The 19,832-nt window shown below is 43.8% G+C and overlaps 1 protein-coding gene across 1 annotated transcript in view; it reads right to left on the bottom strand.

The window, feature by feature from the left end:
• The window catches only part of SV2C (synaptic vesicle glycoprotein 2C), a 143,563-nt gene that overhangs the window by 5,151 nt on the left and 118,580 nt on the right, over positions 1–19,832 (bottom strand). The window contains exons 8-11 of the mRNA XM_075270604.1: positions 19,079–19,167; positions 14,938–15,102; positions 12,601–12,734; positions 166–369 (exon numbers count right to left, since the gene is read on the bottom strand). Coding sequence (XP_075126705.1) covers positions 166–369; positions 12,601–12,734; positions 14,938–15,102; positions 19,079–19,167 — 592 coding nt within the window. The remainder of the gene's footprint in view (positions 1–165; positions 370–12,600; positions 12,735–14,937; positions 15,103–19,078; positions 19,168–19,832) is intronic.

Raw genomic sequence — 19,832 nt, forward strand, 5'->3', positions numbered from 1 at the left:
TGTGTAATATTGCATTTCAGCCACATTCACCTAAATGAAACAGAGTTACAATACCAAACAATACCATGAACAGGTGTGGGACTGTTTTTGGAAAACAAGGGTAATTTCTAGTTGTCAATTATAACTGAATTGGACGGCAGAATATATACAAAGAATATAACATACCCAGCATTGTTAATCTGCCAATTTTGTCCATCAGAAGAGCCGAGACGATGTTCCCCGGAAGAACAGCAAGTGTTCCTAAGAAGTTCACAAAGTAGATCCAGTAGGCACTGTAGTCGTCATCAAATGTGATCTGACATCCCACCTTTGGATCGCGAAATGTGCAATTTATCAATTCACTATCTGTGAACTTGTACTTTTCAAGGTCTGTGGAAACATATGTAGATCGGATTATATATATATTGAAAAAAGACACGCATCCAAGATGTTGAGTGTGCCATGTCTGAGTTTGCCATCCAAGAGGGCATCCAATGGTCTATTTCAATGAAAACAGAGCAGATCCTATCCTGTTCCCTGTCATCAGAAAAGAACAGCTCGGAAGCCCCCATAGAGGTAAGTGCATCATGGGACTGCACTTGGGTGACACAAAAGCATAAAATTAAATTGAGAGAGACACACTGACCACAAAATAGGCGTTCAAGACCCATGTAAGACATGAATGTATTGGGAATTTATACTATATCCCAGGGACATGCCATAAATGTATACAATGGGAAACCCCTTTAAACTTTCTGTCCTTTACAGATTCAATTGATTAGTTGTATTTAATCTCCACTATAAAAATCTGCTTTTCAACTAAAATAATGTAAAGCACTATCCACACGATATTACTATAAAGAATATATTGTATTTATACTGGGATACGTGACTGTCACTTCTACAAGTGTTGCTCCTCTGTTGCACAGCAGATGTCACTGTTCACATACGGTCCATAAGATTAATATTACTGCAGTAATATAGATTTACTGGAATAATTTGCTAATACAGATTTTATTTTAATAGAAAAGAATTTCTATGGATATGTTCAATATAGATTGTTGATATAATAGATGAAGTGGGCGTCAAAGTATGTCAATGAATTGCGCTATTGCTTTGTAGAAATGAAGTCCTTGCATACAATATCTGCACTGAGTAGTTTTGCCTGGGTTGCATTAGTTCTTTGCTACACTCCAAAAACATCCATATCTCTTGTTCCTTTCCTAGCTTTTCCCTGCACATAGGCCAGGGCTATGCAGATCCCGCTTCTGGTCTCCCCTCCTCTGTCCGCTCTCTTTAATAACCCAGATTCCCAGTGCCATTGGCGCCTCCAGCTTTCTGGTCTTGGACTTGGCTGGTCAGGGCATTTACATATTATGAATAACATTCCCTCTTCTGGCCACCTCACGTTCTCTCATCCTAAGAGGGCTGTCTCTTGGTTGGCATATGGACAGACTGAGTCTCTGATCAGGATCCTGTTCCCATCTGGCTCCGATCCCTACGCTTTATCGGACCTTGACTGCATTCTTAGTAGCCCAAATTCTGCCATCTGATGTATTTCTTTATTATACTGTCTGCTCCGCTCACAGCCGCATCCCGGGTATCTGTGCTTCTTTAAGAAAATTGTGGCGGAGTTTCCTGAACCGCTAGATGCACAGGATATGGAAAGGACATGTGTCCTCTCCCATTCATCTATAAAATATTCTCCCACTGATACCAATGCCCCTGGGGTCCTGGACATGTGTTGGTGTTACCTCACTGACAGGGTGAATATTCTCCATATTTGGTGGAGTTGCTCTCTAAGTCAATAACTTTGGGAACACATCTTCAGAATATTCTGGTCTATTAGTAGATCATCTCTGCAGAACTCCGCCTGGATGGCTGTCTGTTCTGTGATCCCAGGTTCCCTACAGAAACTCAAAAAGCCATTCCTCCTTTTTTCCCTGGCTTTGGTTCATGCTGTGATCCCATTGCATTGGAGATCCCTTGTGCCGCCTCTATCATGGAAAGGACCCAGGAGCTCAACAATCTAATTCTTATGGAGGTGCTATTGACTTGGACCACGTGGTACATGGTGGCCTCATGGCTCCAGTATCAAGGACCCTTCTGTTCCCCTCTGTATCCCTGAGGTAGACTGACAGCTCCCCAGTCCACCCCCCACACCTCACACCTGGATAGTTAACAGGTGTCAATCTTGGGAAGACCATTTTGAGGCCCCACATGGTGGAAACACCATGATTTGCCCACGGTGGAAACGCCGCAGAAAAAATTACTGCGTTTTATAGTCCGAGCAAAGTGGATGAGATTCTAGCGAATCCCATACTCACTTTATGGTAGTAACTGTGCTGTAGACATGCCGCAGTTTCCAAAACCAGGAATCAAAGTATGTCATTTATACTTACGGAAATACCAGCAGGTTCCCCATAGGTATAATTGAAACAGAAAGTCCATGGAGGTAACCTCTGCGAACTTTCTGTCTAATGCGCTGCAGGAAGAATCGCAATGCGTATTTTTGCGGTGGGACATCACATGGGGCCTTAGCTTGAGACTTAAGCCCCATGTTGCAGAAAAGCTGGGGTTTTTGTTACAGATTTTGATGTATTTTTTAAGGCAATTTAAAGAGCGGCTTGGAAAGGAATGTGAAATATAAAGGCAGCTCTTATATCTTTACCGTCTGCTCAATCCATAACTAGTCTTGGATAAAGAAACAAAATGCATCAAAATCTACTGTAAATGCATCTAAAATACTGTAGGGCCTCAGCTAAAATGTATAATGTAGCAGCTCCCTTTGTGATAACTGGACCTGTTCTCCTTTTATAAAATGTCATTCTTTCTTCACTGTAGATATATCTTTGCATGTCCCTGATGATCATGATGTCTGACTTCTTGTACTCCTTGTACTAGATCCTGACAGATCCCATTGCCTTGTATTACATCAATCAAGTTTCCATCAGGTTTCCAATTTTTTATTTTCACAGAAAGTCAGCAAACCAGACCACTCCAGTTGTCAGAAAACACGTGAGAACTGATGGGATGGATCCTTCTTAGGGTTGAGCCGATCTTGACTTTTCAGGATCGATTTTGAAATCCGATTTCCGATCATTTTTCATTCGAACCCGATCTCGATCCCAATTCCGATCCCAATGCAAGTCAATGGGATTTTTTTACTAGAGATGAGCGAACACTAAAATGTTCGAGATTCGAAATTCGAATCGAACAGCCGCTCAATGTTCGTGTGTTCGAACGGGTTTCGAACCCCATTATAGTCTATGGGGAACATATACTCCTTAAGGGGGAAACCCAAATCCGTGTCTGGAGGGTCACCAAGTCCACTATGACACCCCAGGAAATGATGCCAACACCTCTGGAATGACACTGGGACAGCAGGGGAAGCATGTCTGGGGGCATCTAACACACCAAAGACCCTCTATTACCCCAACATCACAGCCTAACAACTACACACTTTACACACTCAATACCACCTCTCTGACAGTAGGAAAACACCTTGAAACATGTGTATTTGGCACTTGGAGTGAGGAGAGCTTGTCACCAGCAGTGAATTTGGCCCTTGTAGTAAGTTGAGGTTGGCACCAACATTTGTTTTGAAAATCAGGGTGGATTGAGCCTCTAACCAGCAGAGTTTGGGCAAATTCATGGTGGAGGGAGCCTCTAAAAACCCCAGTTTGGACCAATTCATGGTGGAGGGAGCCTCTAAAAACCCCAGTTTGGACCAATTCATGGTGGAGGGAGCCTCTAAAAACCCCAGTTTGGACCAATTCATGGTGGAGGGAGCCTCTAAACAGCCCAGTTTGGGCAAATTCATGGTGGAGGGAGCCTCTAAAAACCCCAGTTTGGACCAATTCATGGTGGAGGGAGCCTCTAAACAGCCCAGTTTGGGCAAATTCATGGTGGAGGGAGCCTCTAAACAGCCCAGTTTGGACCAATTCATGGTGGAGGGAGCCTCTAAACAGCCCAGTTTGGACCAATTCATGGTGGAGGGAGCCTCTAAAAACCCCAGTTTGGACCAATTCATGGTGGAGGGAGCCTCTGGAGTGCATCGCCAGCACAGTCAGCAGTGGCAGTGGCAGAGGCAGAGGCAGTGGCGTGAACGGCAGGCGGCCTTTGTCCTGCCGTTGCTGCCTGCCATTGATTCCAGTGCTTGGATTCCAAATGACGGCGCATTGAAGTGGTGAACAGGTTGCTCTTCTCAGAGCCCCTAATCAATTTCGAGAGGCAAATTGTGCAGACAACACTATATCTGTCCTCGGCGCATTCCTTGAAAAAACTCCACACCTTTGAGAAACGTGCCCTCAAGGTGGGAGTTTTTCGGGGCTGGGTACGAACTGGAACATCTTGGGAGATTCCGGGTGTGGCCTGGCTTCGCCTAAGCTGCTGACCTCTGCCTCTGCCTCTAGCTACCCTTTTTGGTGCTGCACCTGCCTCAACATCCACACTACTTTCCCCGCTTGACATCCCCCCTGTCCAGGTCGGGTCAGTGTCCTCATCATCCACCACTTCCTCTTCCAACTCCTGTCTCATCTCCTCCTCCCGCACAATGCGCAACTGGATTCCCTGACGGCAACTGCGTCACATCGTCATCGATGAGGGTGGGTTGCTGGTCATCCACCACCAAATCGAACGGAGATGGAGGAGACTCTAGTGTTTGAGCATCTGGACACAGATGGTCCTCTGTTAGGTTCGTGGAATCGCGACGTGGAGGGGCAGGTTGAGGGACAATGAAAGAAGACAGTTGGGGTTATTGTTCTGTGAAGCTTGAGAATTTTGGGAGGAAGGAGGACAAGACTGTTGGGTAATAGGAGGAGAGGAGGCAGAGTCTGACTGGCTGCTGGACAATGTGCTGTAAGCGTTATCCGACAGCCATTGCAAGACCTGTTCCTGGTTCTTGGGCCTACTAAGGTTTGTACCCTGCAGTTTAGTTAATGTGGCAAGCAACCCTGGCACTGTGGAGTGGCGCAATGCTTGCTGCCCCACAGGAGTAAGCACGGGACGTCCTGTGGCTTCACTGCTACCTTGCTCCCCAGAACCATTCCCCCGACCTTGCCCACGGCCTCGTCCACGTCCCTTTCCGGGAGCCTTGCGCATTTTGAATTCCCAGTCAGAAACTGGCACTATATGGCAGTAGCAAGAAATGAGGGTATTTGTAAACCCAATATATTCTTTGAATTCCCAGTCAGAAACTGGCACTATATGGCAGTAGCAAGAAATGAGGGTATTTGTAAACCCAATATATTCCTGGAATTCCCAGTCAGACAATGGCACTATATGGCAGTAGCAAGAAATGAGGGTATTTGTAACCCCAATATATTCTTGGAATTCCCAGTCAGACAATGGCACTATATGGCAGTAGCAAGAAATGAGGGTATTTGTAAACCCAATATATTCCTGGAATTCCCAGTCAGACAATGGCACTATATGGCAGTAGCAAGAAATGAGGGTATTTGTAAACCCAATATATTCTTGGAATTCCAGTCAGACAATGGCACTATATAGCAGTAGCAAGAAATGAGGGTATTTGTAACCCCAATATATTCTTTGAATTCCCAGTCAGACAATGGCACTATATGGCAGTAGCAAGAAATGAGGGTATTTGTAAACCCAATATATTCTTGGAATTCCCAGTCAGACAATGGCACTATATGGCAGTAGCAAGAAATTAGGGTATTTGTAAACCCAATATATTCCTGGAATTCCCAGTCAGACAATGGCACTATATGGCAGTAGCAAGAAATGAGGGTATTTGTAACCCCAATATATTCTTGGAATTCCCAGTCAGAAACTGGCACTATATAGCAGTAGCAAGAAATGAGGGTATTTGTAACCCCAATATATTCTTTGAATTCCCAGTCAGAAACTGGCACTATATGGCAGTAGCAAGAAATGAGGGTATTTGTAAACCCAATATATTCTTTGAATTCCCAGTCAGAAACTGGCACTATATGGCAGTAGCAAGAAATGAGGGTATTTGTAAACCCAATATATTCCTGGAATTCCCAGTCAGACAATGGCACTATATGGCAGTAGCAAGAAATGAGGGTATTTGTAAACCCAATATATTCTTGGAATTCCCAGTCAGACAATGGCACTATATGGCAGTAGCAAGAAATGAGGGTATTTGTAACCCCAATATATTCTTTGAATTCCCAGTCAGACAATGGCACTATATGGCAGTAGCAAGAAATGAGGGTATTTGTAAACCCAATATATTATTGGAATTCCCAGTCAGACAATGGCACTATATGGCAGTAGCAAGAAATGAGGGTATTTGTAACACCAATATATTATTGGAATTCCCAGTCAGACAATGGCACTATATGGCAGTAGCAAGAAATGAGGGTATTTGTAAACCCAATATATTCCTGGAATTCCCAGTCAGACAATGGCACTATATGGCAGTAGCAAGAAATGAGGGTATTTGTAACCCCAATATATTCTTTGAATTCCCAGTCAGAAACTGGCACTATATGGCAGTAGCAAGAAATGAGGGTATTTGTAAACCCAATATATTATTGGAATTCCCAGTCAGACAATGGCACTATATGGCAGTAGCAAGAAATGAGGGTATTTGTAAACCCAATATATTATTGGAATTCCCAGTCAGACAATGGCACTATATAGCAGTAGCAAGAAATGAGGGTATTTGTAAACCCAATATATTCCTGGAATTCCCAGTCAGACAATGGCACTATATGGCAGTAGCAAGAAATGAGGGTATTTGTAACCCCAATATATTCGTGGAATTCCCAGTCAGACAAAGGCACTATATAGCAGTAGCAGAAATGAGGGTATTTGTAACCCCAATATATTATTGGAATTCCCATTCAGACAATGGCACTATATGGCAGTAGCAAGAAATGAGGGTATTTGTAACCCCAATATATTCTTTGAATTCCCAGTCAGACAATGGCACTATATGGCAGTAGCAAGAAATGAGGGTATTTGTAAACCCAATATATTCTTGGAATTCCCAGTCAGACAATGGCACTATATGGCAGTAGCAAGAAATGAGGGTATTTGTAACCCCAATATATTCTTGGAATTCCCAGTCAGACAATGGCACTATATGGCAGTAGCAAGAAATGAGGGTATTTGTAAACCCAATATATTCCTGGAATTCCCAGTCAGACAATGGCACTATATGGCAGTAGCAAGAAATGAGGGTATTTGTAAACCCAATATATTCTTTGAATTCCCAGTCAGACAATGGCACTATATGGCAGTAGCAAGAAATGAGGGTATTTGTAACCCCAATATATTCTTTGAATTCCCAGTCAGAAACTGGCACTATATGGCAGTAGCAAGAAATGAGGGTATTTGTAAACCCAATATATTATTGGAATTCCCAGTCAGACAATGGCACTATATAGCAGTAGCAAGAAATGAGGGTATTTGTAAACCCAATATATTCCTGGAATTCCCAGTCAGACAATGGCACTATATGGCAGTAGCAAGAAATGAGGGTATTTGTAACCCCAATATATTCTTGGACTTCCCAGTCAGACAATGGCACTATATAGCAGTAGCAAGAAATGAGGGTATTTGTAAACCCAATATATTCCTGGAATTCCCAGTCAGACAATGGCACTATATGGCAGTAGCAAGAAATGAGGGTATTTGTAACCCCAATATATTCTTGGAATTCCCAGTCAGACAATGGCACTATATGGCAGTAGCAAGAAATGAGGGTATTTGTAAACCCAATATATTCCTGGAATTCTCAGTCAGACAATGGCACTATATGGCAGTAGCAAGAAATGAGGGTATTTGTAACCCCAATATATTCTTTGAATTCCCAGTCAGACAATGGCACTATATGGCAGTAGCAAGAAATGAGGGTATTTGTAAACCCAATATATTATTGGAATTCCCAGTCAGACAATGGCACTATATAGCAGTAGCAAGAAATGAGGGTATTTGTAAACCCAATATATTCCTGGAATTCCCAGTCAGACAATGGCACTATATGGCAGTAGCAAGAAATGAGGGTATTTGTAACCCCAATATATTATTGGAATTCCCAGTCAGACAATGGCACTATATGGCAGTAGCAAGAAATGAGGGTATTTGTAACCCCAATATATTCTTTGAATTCCCAGTCAGACAATGGCACTATATGGCAGTAGCAAGAAATGAGGGTATCTGTAAACCCAATATATTCTTGGAATTCCCAGTCAGACAATGGCACTATATGGCAGTAGCAAGAAATGAGGGTATTTGTAACCCCAATATATTCTTGGAATTCCCAGTCAGACAATGGCACTATATGGCAGTAGCAAGAAATGAGGGTATTTGTAAACCCAATATATTCCTGGAATTCCCAGTCAGACAATGGCACTATATGGCAGTAGCAAGAAATGAGGGTATTTGTAAACCCAATATATTCTTGGAATTCCCAGTCAGACAATGGCACTATATGGCAGTAGCAAGAAATGAGGGTATTTGTAACCCCAATATATTCTTTGAATTCCCAGTCAGAAACTGGCACTATATGGCAGTAGCAAGAAATGAGGGTATTTGTAAACCCAATATATTATTGGAATTCCAAGTCAGACAATGGCACTATATGGCAGTAGCAAGAAATGAGGGTATTTGTAAACCCAATATATTATTGGAATTCCCAGTCAGACAATGGCACTATATAGCAGTAGCAAGAAATGAGGGTATTTGTAAACCCAATATATTCCTGGAATTCCCAGTCAGACAATGGCACTATATGGCAGTAGCAAGAAATGAGGGTATTTGTAACCCCAATATATTCTTGGACTTCCCAGTCAGACAATGGCACTATATAGCAGTAGCAAGAAATGAGGGTATTTGTAAACCCAATATATTCCTGGAATTCCCAGTCAGACAATGGCACTATATGGCAGTAGCAAGAAATGAGGGTATTTGTAACCCCAATATATTCTTGGAATTCCCAGTCAGACAATGGCACTATATGGCAGTAGCAAGAAATGAGGGTATTTGTAACCCCAATATATTCTTTGAATTCCCAGTCAGACAATGGCACTATATGGCAGTAGCAAGAAATGAGGGTATTTGTAAACCCAATATATTCCTGGAATTCCCAGTCAGACAATGGCACTATATGGCAGTAGCAAGAAATGAGGGTATTTGTAAACCCAATATATTCTTTGAATTCCCAGTCAGACAATGGCACTATATGGCAGTAGCAAGAAATGAGGGTATTTGTAAACCCAATATATTCCTGGAATTCCCAGTCAGACAATGGCACTATATGGCAGTAGCAAGAAATGAGGGTATTTGTAAACCCAATATATTTTTTGAATTCCCAGTCAGACAATGGCACTATATGGCAGTAGCAAAAATAGTGGGTGTATATAGCCCCAATTCTATTGCTAGGGGACTTGCAGGGTATTTCTGGGGTGAAGGTGGGGGGGGGCACACCGTTGGAACGGGGATTTGGGGTGTATATATGGGGTATACGGGAATACACTGTCAGTGTATTCCATTCAGGATCCTGGGAAAGCTGGGTTGCGGCGATTGAGCCCGTCAGTGCCACGTTACACTGACAAGCTTCTCCCTGGAATTGAAGTTATATGTAACCCCAATATATTCTTTGAATTCCCAGTCAGACAATGGCACTATATGGCAGTAGGAAAAATAGTGGGTGTATACAGCCCCAATTCTATTGCTAGGGGACTTGCAGGGTATTTCTGGGGTGAAGTGGGGGGGGCACACCGTTGGAACGGGGATCGGGGGTGTATATATAGGGTATACGGGAATACACTGTCAGTGTATTCCATTCAGGATCCTGGGAAAGCGTCACCGGTGTCGTAGTTCCTGTCCCACCTACCCTGCGCTGTTATTGGAGCAAAAAAGGCGCCAGGGAAGGTGGGAGGGGAATCGAGTAATGGCGCACTTTACCCCGCGGTGTTCGATTCGATTCGAACATGCCGAACAGCCTAATATCCGATCGAACATGAGTTCGATAGAACACTGTTTGCTCATCTCTATTTTTTACTAATCGGAGTTCGGATTTTAAAAGCAATCCTATTCACTATACAGCATGGAATCTAATAATTGAACGCTTTAATTGTTAGAATCCACGCTGTGTAGTGATTTTTTTTAATCACTAAGAAGCTAGAGGATTTTTTTTTAATCCTCTGGCTACTTAGTCCCCCCTGGTGTCCACTTACCTGCAGAGATGGCTGGTCTGGTGCCCGGTGTTCTCGTTCTTCTTCGGCTCACTGCCCCCTGCCTCCCAGGTTAGGAGGGCGGGTTAGGAGAGTGTGGGCGGGTACTGGGAGGGGAGACATCACGTCTCCCCTCCCAGTACCCGCCCACACTCTCCTAAGCCACAAGTCCCGCCTTCTTCCTAGCTCTTTAACACTAACCTGGGAGGTGGGGGCAGCGAGGCGAAGAAGAACGAGAACACCGGGCACCGAACCAGCCATCTCTGCAGGTAAGTAGCTACTAGAGATGATAGCTAGTTTCCCATTAGAATGAATGTATGCAGCCGGCGTGCAGGGGGTTAAGGCTGTGTGCCGGCTGCTTCCATTCATTCCTATGGAACCGCAGCAGAGCATTCACACTGAGTATACACTCCGCTCAGAATGAGCAGAGCGTATACTCAGTGTGAAGGCTAACATTGTTAGCTTTTCCCACAATGGTTGGCAAGTAGCAAAGCATTGTGGGAAATAATCAACGGTCTCGATCCCACCTAAAAAGTTTGTGTTCGGAATTCCGATCGCGATCGTGAAATTTTCTTGATCGCCGATCGGAATCCGATCTTTTCCGAACACGATTGCTCAACCCTAATCCTTCTGCATGTGTGCTTAATAACCATCCACATACACTTTTACAGACCGAAGGTCTACTGAGCATATTGTCAGGGTGCAGATGTTTTATAATGATTAGCACATTTGGGAGATTTATGGTGACTGGTGTTCAACCTCTGAGCTGGTGCAGGGTGTGCCTCATTTAGGACAAGGGGCACGCCATCTCAAAAATGTGATACATCCCTCTGCTGGGCTGTGCACCTAGAGGGAAATCTATGCTGGCTCATTGAAGTCATAGATTTCCAGTATCTGGGCATAAATGATAATAAATTTGTCCCCTTTTCGGGAAAGTGATGGGGGCGTCACGAAAAATGGAAGTTGCGGCAACTTATGATGCAGATGGTGGTTAAAAAATTGCAAACCAGCCTATGGATATACTTTGTGGCATAACTCGTTTAGGCTTAGGCCCTACGTAGCGGGCCACAGGTAAAAGCGCTGCAGGAAAAATGCAGCGGCAACGCATCATGGTCTTTCCTGCAGCGCTTTTCACAGAAAGTCTGCAGAGGTTTTGCCTGGGGACTTTTTGTTTCAAATATGCCTATAGGGAAACCACTGGCGTTTCCATAAGTATAGTTGACATGCTGCGATTTCTAAAACGGAGATGGTCAATCACTAGGTAGCACCGCCCACTGGACTCCTAAACTCCAGATAAGCAGAGATGATGATAAATAAATGACAGGCTATACTAGAACTTTTCCAACAATGCCATATATAAATCTGCTCTGCTCCTCCTGCTCTATAACATGATGCCCTTGGACAGGACTACAGCTTTAATGTGACAGGTTCCCTTTAACTATTCATTCTTGAATCGTAATGCATTATTCCTGCAGGAGAATAAAATATTATCCAATTCCTGTACAACTAGAATACATTAATACTACATTAAGTCAGGATCAGGCTAAGAAGCTATAGCAATTGTCGCCATTATTCTTTGTCTCAGAGGAGCTCGCTGTCTAATTTCGCTATCTCCGGCACGATGGCATACATTAGAGACAATTTCATCAGAAACAAATAATAACCTGTAAGTTTTTGCCGTGTGGGAGGGAAAGACTTGAACTGAGTATAAAGCATCTGACATCCAAAGAATAGACAAACATGCAGAGATTATTCCGGCCCGTTTCCAGACCGCAGACCCAGTATATAGGGTGCTTATAGGGTGCTCTAATATAATAGCAAATTAGTCTACATTAACATGGCAAATATATACAGGTGTAGCAGAGATCATCGTGTTTGTGGGGCTCGCAGCGTCACTTACCGACACCTACGGATTAGGCCCAATGAATGGAGGGTGTGTCTTCAGGCCGAATTACGAGGCAAAATAGCCTGTAGAATGAGCACCTCACTTCTTTTTCCAGGAGCCGGAACTAGCTGTCTTTCCGGAAGAAAACACCTGAGCCGTATCCGCCTCAAAATCCTGACCAAAAAGTTGGCTCCCATTGAAATCAATGGAGCGGGTCAGTTCTTTTTTTCCAGGAGTCGCTTGTTCCAGCTCCAGGAAAAAGAAGCGACATGCTCATTCTTTCAGGCGGATTCGCCTCGTGACATCCGCCTGAAGACACTCCCTCCCGACTAAGCCCATTCATTTGGGCCTAATCCGGAGCGGAGTGCGCGACTGGATGGGGGTGCACTGCACCCGCATCCAGTCGCAGCTCCCGTATTTTGGACCAGAACCTGAGGCGGCCTCCGCCTCAGGTTCCAGTTCAAAAAACCCCGTGTGAGCTTACTCTTAGACTTTGAGATGCACAAGAGACCTAGTAGAGACTAGAGAAATAGGAACTGAATATGCGGAGGGTATCCTCACCTGTGTTCACAAACGTTGAATGTATGAAGGTGCAGTTTCTGAAGTAGGTGTTCAGCGATGTCACATCTTCAAAATGACAATTCTCAAACAATGAATCTTGAAATACTACAGACTTAAACTTCATTGAAGTGAACCTGCAAATTACAAGATCTATGTGGCTTAACAAGTAGTAAGTGTCAAATAGGCAAATATAACAGATCCATGTAAGACACAAAAGAAGATCTGATGTGTTCTTCCATTCCAATGCATTATGAGACTGACATCTAGGGGTAAGGTTTCTGACTACCACTTCCTTTTAAGAAAAAAACTGGCAATATACATTCATTGACAAAAAATATCCCAGATAGAAGTGTTGGATTGTTGTAAAACATATTCTGCAGTTATGTCTCACCCTTGGTTCACATCTGTGTTTGGGGAATCGGCATGGGGACCCCCCGAACGGACTACTGAATGCATTTGCAAGTGGTGCACAGTAAAAACACACGGACCCCATAGACTATAATGGGGTCCGTGTGTTTGCCGTGAGATCTCCACACGAGTCATGCAGACAGAAAAGTAGATTGTAAAGTACTTTTCTGTCCGTATGTTCCCTGGTGAGATCTCTCGGCAAGGACACGGACCCCATTATAGTCTATGGGGTCCATGTGCTTTCAATGCACACCACTTGCGTGTGGTAGTCCCCCTGACCCCCCCGAACGGATTACCGACACAGATGTGAACGAGGCATCAGGCAGATACAAATGGTTACAGTTGTGGTCTGATTAAACAGAGTGTCTTGCCACGAGGGAGAAAGAGGCTACTTTACACTTGAAGACATTTGACACACTTTGAGAGGGGGCATATAATTGGACTGGGAGCAGCATGATGGTCGATTTGATTAATTCCTCAACATTTAGGCTGTTCTAAACTAAGGTATTAGGAGTAGTGGTTACCCAAATACATGCACATCGGTGAACAGGCTCTAGAAAGGCCCAGACAGACCACCAGTAGAGAGAGTCATTTAATCAAGCATGAGCATCTCCTAACAGTAAGTTTCCAGGTGCTTAGCAATTTTGTGTCATGGCACCCATAACATGTCCTGCCATTGACACCCAGCCACAATGCTGGCGTTGTGAACAAAAAACCTGAACTGCACAGGACTGGAACTGAATCATCTTTAGCAATGAATCCAGGATCTGTTTGGGATCTGATGACAGTTGGGTTTGAGTATGGAGGTCTCGTGCTGATCTCTTCAATCCTGCCTTTGTTGTGGAGTGACATACTGCCCTACCTTCTGTTGTGATTATCTGGGAAGCCATAACATATGACAATCAGTCACTCCTAGTAGTGATACCATATAGAGATGTAATTTGAATCTGTTGGGCCCCAATGCAAAATCTGTAATAGGATCCATACCTAAATACCATACCCAAATCAAGATTTTTTGGGACCGATATGGTACCAGCTGGGAAGTCAGATTCACTAACCTATGAATGTGGAAGATGTCAGGATCATCTGCAACATGTGTGAGCAAATCTGCACTGGGAAACCATATGGAAACTGTATGCCTCCATGGCCAACCATATATCATCTTGTATCTAAGCTCAAAATGGCCCAGCATGGTACTGTACAAATTTCCCCAATAAACTAAACTCTTCCGTTTCACACTAGTATTAGAATAATTTACATATATCATCATTACATTAACACATAGAAAGTTTCATTCTATTCAAGCTACTCCTTGGTGTATATTTTTTTTGTCTGAGCTCTGAACTTGTAGCTGCACAAGAACCATCTAGTCTTGAAAATGAAGGAAGCCCTGTAAATTCAGCCAACAAAGTGCAACTTAAACATGTCAAGGAATATTTTTTACAAGGACAAAGTTGCACATTCCCTTGACTACTCATTCCATTGGCTTTAACTTCCCCTTTGGAGATCCCCTTTAAGTGTGCAAAGTCTTAAATGAACAAAGCTATGCAATATTATATGCTACTATGTATAGAAATATATATGAATCGTAGGAAAAAAAATCTGTGTGACTTTTTGTAACATTGGTAATGTACAGAGATAAGATATGACCCATTGGCATTCTATAGGCACTATATTACGGATCTGTACAACTCTGACCTATAACTACCCATGTGCATGCGTCCTTAGGCACAGTTGGTTTAGTCACTGACATACATTATAGAGCCTACACCTTATTGATCTACTCTAGGACATTGGAGGTATATAGTGTATTTCCATCATCCAGTGCAGGACTAGTTTGCCAGAATTGGCTCCCCCTGTTCCTAAAATCTTATCCTTGCTATTTCTTACAAAACAGGAAAATAACATCAAAGAAAAGAAGATGAATACTTGTCATTGATGAAGTCTCCATTTTTATGGATTTGATTTTCCAGTGTAAAGTTGAAGTTGTAGTTTGAAATATTTTCTCCGTAAAAGTTTTTCACCCTCAGGGCGTATTCATCCGCCTGCAGATGTTTAATGACGTCGGAGAACCAGACGGATAAGCCATAGTAGCTGAAAAAGAAAAGCTTTACATCACAGGTTGCTAAAGAAGCCAATGTAGGTACTCACACACACAGAGTACCTGCACTCATGTAGCAGGGCAGTGGTTGTCATCATGAAACAGGTCGGTATCTATGGTTTTATTTTATTTCAGCGTATACCTACAGTTAGTGAACTGAAAATATTGTTCAGGCAGGGGCATACAGTTACATGTCAGTGTAAACCTAAATGCACATTAATAGGTGCATGTATAGGTCTGGGAGAAAACGGCGCACACAGAACATGGAGGATACTCGAATGCTGTCTGACCTCCACAGACTCTTACATTTCACTATGGAGTCTGGGCTGCAAGATGGACAGGAATAGGATCCATTCTGTCAGGCTTACAGCTCCGTGATAATACACGGTCAGTGGAGGAAGCTCTGCCGTAGCAACTGTTACAGGGCCCACGACATTAGGGGGGCCGGTGGGCCTCTGCTTTTTTTTTTTTTTTTTTTTCAATAGTTCGTTACTTGCTGGAGTTACTCCTGAAGATACCAGGCCCTGTTTAGTTACCAATCCCTGCTCCTGCCCACGGCCACCTCTGCTTCCCCTTCAACTATGCAGGAGGCCCCGTGAATCCAGTATCACATCGCTAACACTGAACAACATCAGGACATAGGTGATAGGGATGAGATATGGAATGCACAGGGTCCCCTGGAGGGCGTAAAGAAAAACCGGAGCAGTCATGGGCCGGAGAGAGTATCAGTGAGTATTCGTGGGGGCGAACCTCGCAAGATTTGCCTTTTATTCCAACTTCATTCTATTCTTCATTTGATACTTGCAAAGTAAGACAATCACTTCTGCCTCCTATAGGTAGCCCCTGTGACTTGTCAATCAATGTCTAACCTACACAAGAGTCTAGAAACATGACTAGTAATGACAGATAAACCAGACATCTGGTTTGCAGCTTACTCACTTCCTTTCCTCCTTTTCAGACCCTATCTCCTTTGATAGACCCCTCACGAGTTTTGAGAAGGCCTGTGTTGGCACTGGTCTTCAACGCCACTCCCTGTCAGAGTTTTATGCCCTATTGGTCTCCCCTTCTCCGGACCACAGACCCTCTTTCCTCTCCAAGTGGGAGGCTGATCTCAACCTCTCCTTTTCGGTTGCGGACTGCTCTAGAATCTTGGAGCTTGCCCATAAGAGGTCGATGGCCTGTAAATACCAAGAGGCGGGCTACAAGATTCTCACCAGGTGGTACCATGTCCCTTCCCTTTTATATAAATTCTTCCCGTCCGCCTCCCCCCTGTGCTGGAGGTGTGGTTTGGAGGAGGGGACACTTCTTCATATTTTCTGGAGCTGCCTGGTTCTGAGAGAGTTCTGGGATGGTGTCCATCGTCTAACGTCCCAGATTTTTCAGACTGATCTGCCTAATACTCCGGCCTGCTTCCTCCTTCATCTTTCTGGGTCCTCCCGCAAGGCCTACTGAAAGTCTGCAGTTCGGCACTTGATTAATGCAGCTAGGGCTTGCATCCCGGCCTTGTGGAAGTCCCCTAACCCCCCGTCTCTTCGCCATTGGCTTCGCAAAGTGGAGGACCTCCAAGCCATGGAGGACCTTACAGCGTCTCTGCGAGACACCTATGATGTTTTTCTGAAGGCTTGGACACCCTGGATCCTTTTCCAGGGATCCGGTCAATACAGGGCCATATTGGGCTGTGTATGAGGTTTTTGCGGCAGGTGTGCTCCGGGGCTCCCCCCCCACTCCCCCCTCCCTTCTGACTGCTCCCCGTTTTTCCTCCCCCTCCTCCCTCCCTGACCTACCCCTCGTCCTCCCCCCCAGATACTTTTCCCTCGCTTCCCTTTGTCCCTCTTCCGTCCCCTTCATTTTCCTTCTTGACATTGTGTTGACCGCTCCACCCCCGAATTGTTGGTTGTGGTGAGGTCCGGCCTTTGAATTTGACTGGCGGCCCTTATTGCAATTGGGTCCCCCTTGTTTCGTTGTTTGTTTGTTTATTTGGATAAGTTTTAATTTCTCTCCTCTGTGATCCTGTTTTCATAAATAAAGAATTTATAAAAAAAAACCAGACATCTGTCTGGTGACAGATATTTCAGATTGTGCTCCTCTTCAGTAGGGTTGGCTGGGTGAGATGCCTTCGACGCAGCTCTTGGGAGGGCATTGGTTCTTCCTATGGGGATTAAACTGGTATAGGGAGTCGTACAAGAAATGCTACCTGGGATAACTCATGTAAATTAGATTTCCTTTAGAAACTGTCTCTCTGATGTTATCTATAGTAACTACTGGGGTTGAGCCGATCTTGACTTTTCAGGATCGATTTTAAAATCCGATTTCCGATCATTTTTCATTTGAACCCGATCTCGATCCCAATTCCGATCACAATGCAAGTCAATGGGATTTTTTTTATTAATCGGAGATCGGATTTTAAAAGCAATCCTACCCCCTGGTGTCCACTTACCTCCAGAGATGGCTGGTCCTGTGCCCCATGCCTTCATTCTTCGCCTCGCTGCTGCTCCACGCTGCTTTTCTTCCTTTGCTGCTCCCTCCCTGCCAGGTTAGGAGAGTGTGGGAAGGTTAGGAGAGTGTGGGCGGGTACTGGGAGGGGAGACATCACGTCTCCCCGCCCTGTACCCGCCCACACTCTAAGCAACAAGCCCCGCCTACCTAGCACTTTAAACACTAAACTAGGAGGTGGGGCAGCGAGGCAAGAAGAAGGAGGGCACTGGAGCAGCCATCTCTAGAGGTAAGTAGCTGCTAGAGATGTTTAGTTTAGCCTCCCATTCGAATGAATGGAGGCAGCCGGCGCGCAGGGGGTTAAGGCTGTGTGTCGGCTGCTTCCATTCATTCCTATGGAACTGCAGCGGAGCCTTCACACTGAATATACAGAGTATACTCAGTGTGAAGGCTAAGCAAAGCATTGTGGGAAAAATAACCGATCTCGATCCCACATAATAAGATCGTGTTCGGAATTCCGATGGCGATCGTGAAATTTTCTCGATCGCCGATCGGAATCCGATCTTTTCCGAACACGATCGCTCAACCCTAGTAACTACCCTTTTGATGTGAATCCCATTAAAGAGCCTTGCACTATAGAGAGCGTTTCTTTCCTTCTGGAGGAGAGCTATTTTGCATATTTTTCCCAGGGAGCTTTGCCTGTAAAACATTGCACATCAGGTGGATCTCTGTAAGTAAAACCAGTATGCCAAGACCCATTACATTTTTGCTTAAAGGGGTTTTCCAGGCTGCTAGCAATTTTTATATAGATGACCTATCCTCAGAGTCCCCAGAAACTATACGGCAAATCCAGGAGGCTCTTATGACTTTACCACTGCAGTGCTAGAGGACTGAACCTCTGCTCTCATTCAAGAGAGAATGAACAGAGCAGCAGTATGCTGTACAGCCATGGTCAGGTCAGAATAGGTCATCGGTATGAAAAATGCCTCGGGACCCGGAAAAAAAGGTTACAAAGATGTTATATTTACTGTAATGTATTTGTTCTTAGAGAACAGTCCCATATTATTGTACATATCACTACCAGTACTTGCTTTACAAGTATACACTAGATATTTAGTCTAGACACTTAGGTGGAGAGACAAATTCTGGATTTCCTAAACTATGGCAATAATAACCTATCCTTACAATTGACACCCCCACCGTAGGAATGTATAGTGGTTGTGCCTGGTTTTCGCACTTTTATTTATTTGAATGGGACTGAGCTGCAGCCTGGCCATGTGATGTCATTGACCTGAGAAAAAGAAGTGGCAGCTGCCCAGGCCCTTCCAAATCAGTGTTGTATGCCCGAACAAAATGATATTAAGGACCTAGTCTAAGAATAAGTCATCATTTTTCTAGTCCTAGAGACCCCTTTAACTGAAAATAGTAAAAACTGAGATCAAAGTCAGTATATAGTGTTTTATACACTAAAGAGAAGGAATATATCACAGTATATACCAATATACCAGAACTATACAGCATTGGAGGCGAACATACCCAAATGACAGACTGAGCCAGACTATTGTCAGCTTTATTGTGTTCTCTTTGACGGGATAATCGAAGCATCTCATGAAGGTTGACCAAATCTGTAAAATAATGTATAATATTAGGGATGATGTAAGTCAATGATAGAGTGCATCACAATACAGCGCGCCCTATAAGAGTAATTAGAGGGCTCCATAATTATAGGCTGTTATTTTAATTAATTTTCATACAGAATGTGAAATAGAAGTGGTGTAGGAGGGACCGTCACGTACCGGTCTATTCTGAGACAAAGTATCATCAGGTTATGTTAGACTGTCACTCCGTACACAATGCTGCTGCTCATCTATGCAGATGAGTACAAATTAGGGAATGTTTTAGATGTAAAGCATAATATAATTCCTTATTAGACACATTCCTTTCAGGAATGTCTATGTTATTTCCTTAAATAATGTTAGTGGAGTAGCTATGGAAGGTTACAGGTGGGAGGCAAGGTATAAGGTCAGCGGTGTAGGTATAGATGGTTTATAAGTAGCAACTGCTACCGGGCCCTGAAGCCTAAGGGGGGCCCAAAGGCCTAAGAAGACACCAGAGTTATAGGTCAGACATAGAAAGTGGAGGCTCCATTAGAGATTTTGCATTGGGGCCCTGTAGCTTCAAGCTATGCCTCTGTATGAATTTATACATGATGAGGGTACAAAGACCACTCAGGAAAGATAATACATAATTATAGTATATTTTACACATATTAACAATTCTGTAGTTTTTT

Source organism: Leptodactylus fuscus, chromosome 1 (assembly GCF_031893055.1).
Source record: "Leptodactylus fuscus isolate aLepFus1 chromosome 1, aLepFus1.hap2, whole genome shotgun sequence".
Lineage (NCBI taxonomy): Eukaryota > Metazoa > Chordata > Amphibia > Anura > Leptodactylidae > Leptodactylus > Leptodactylus fuscus.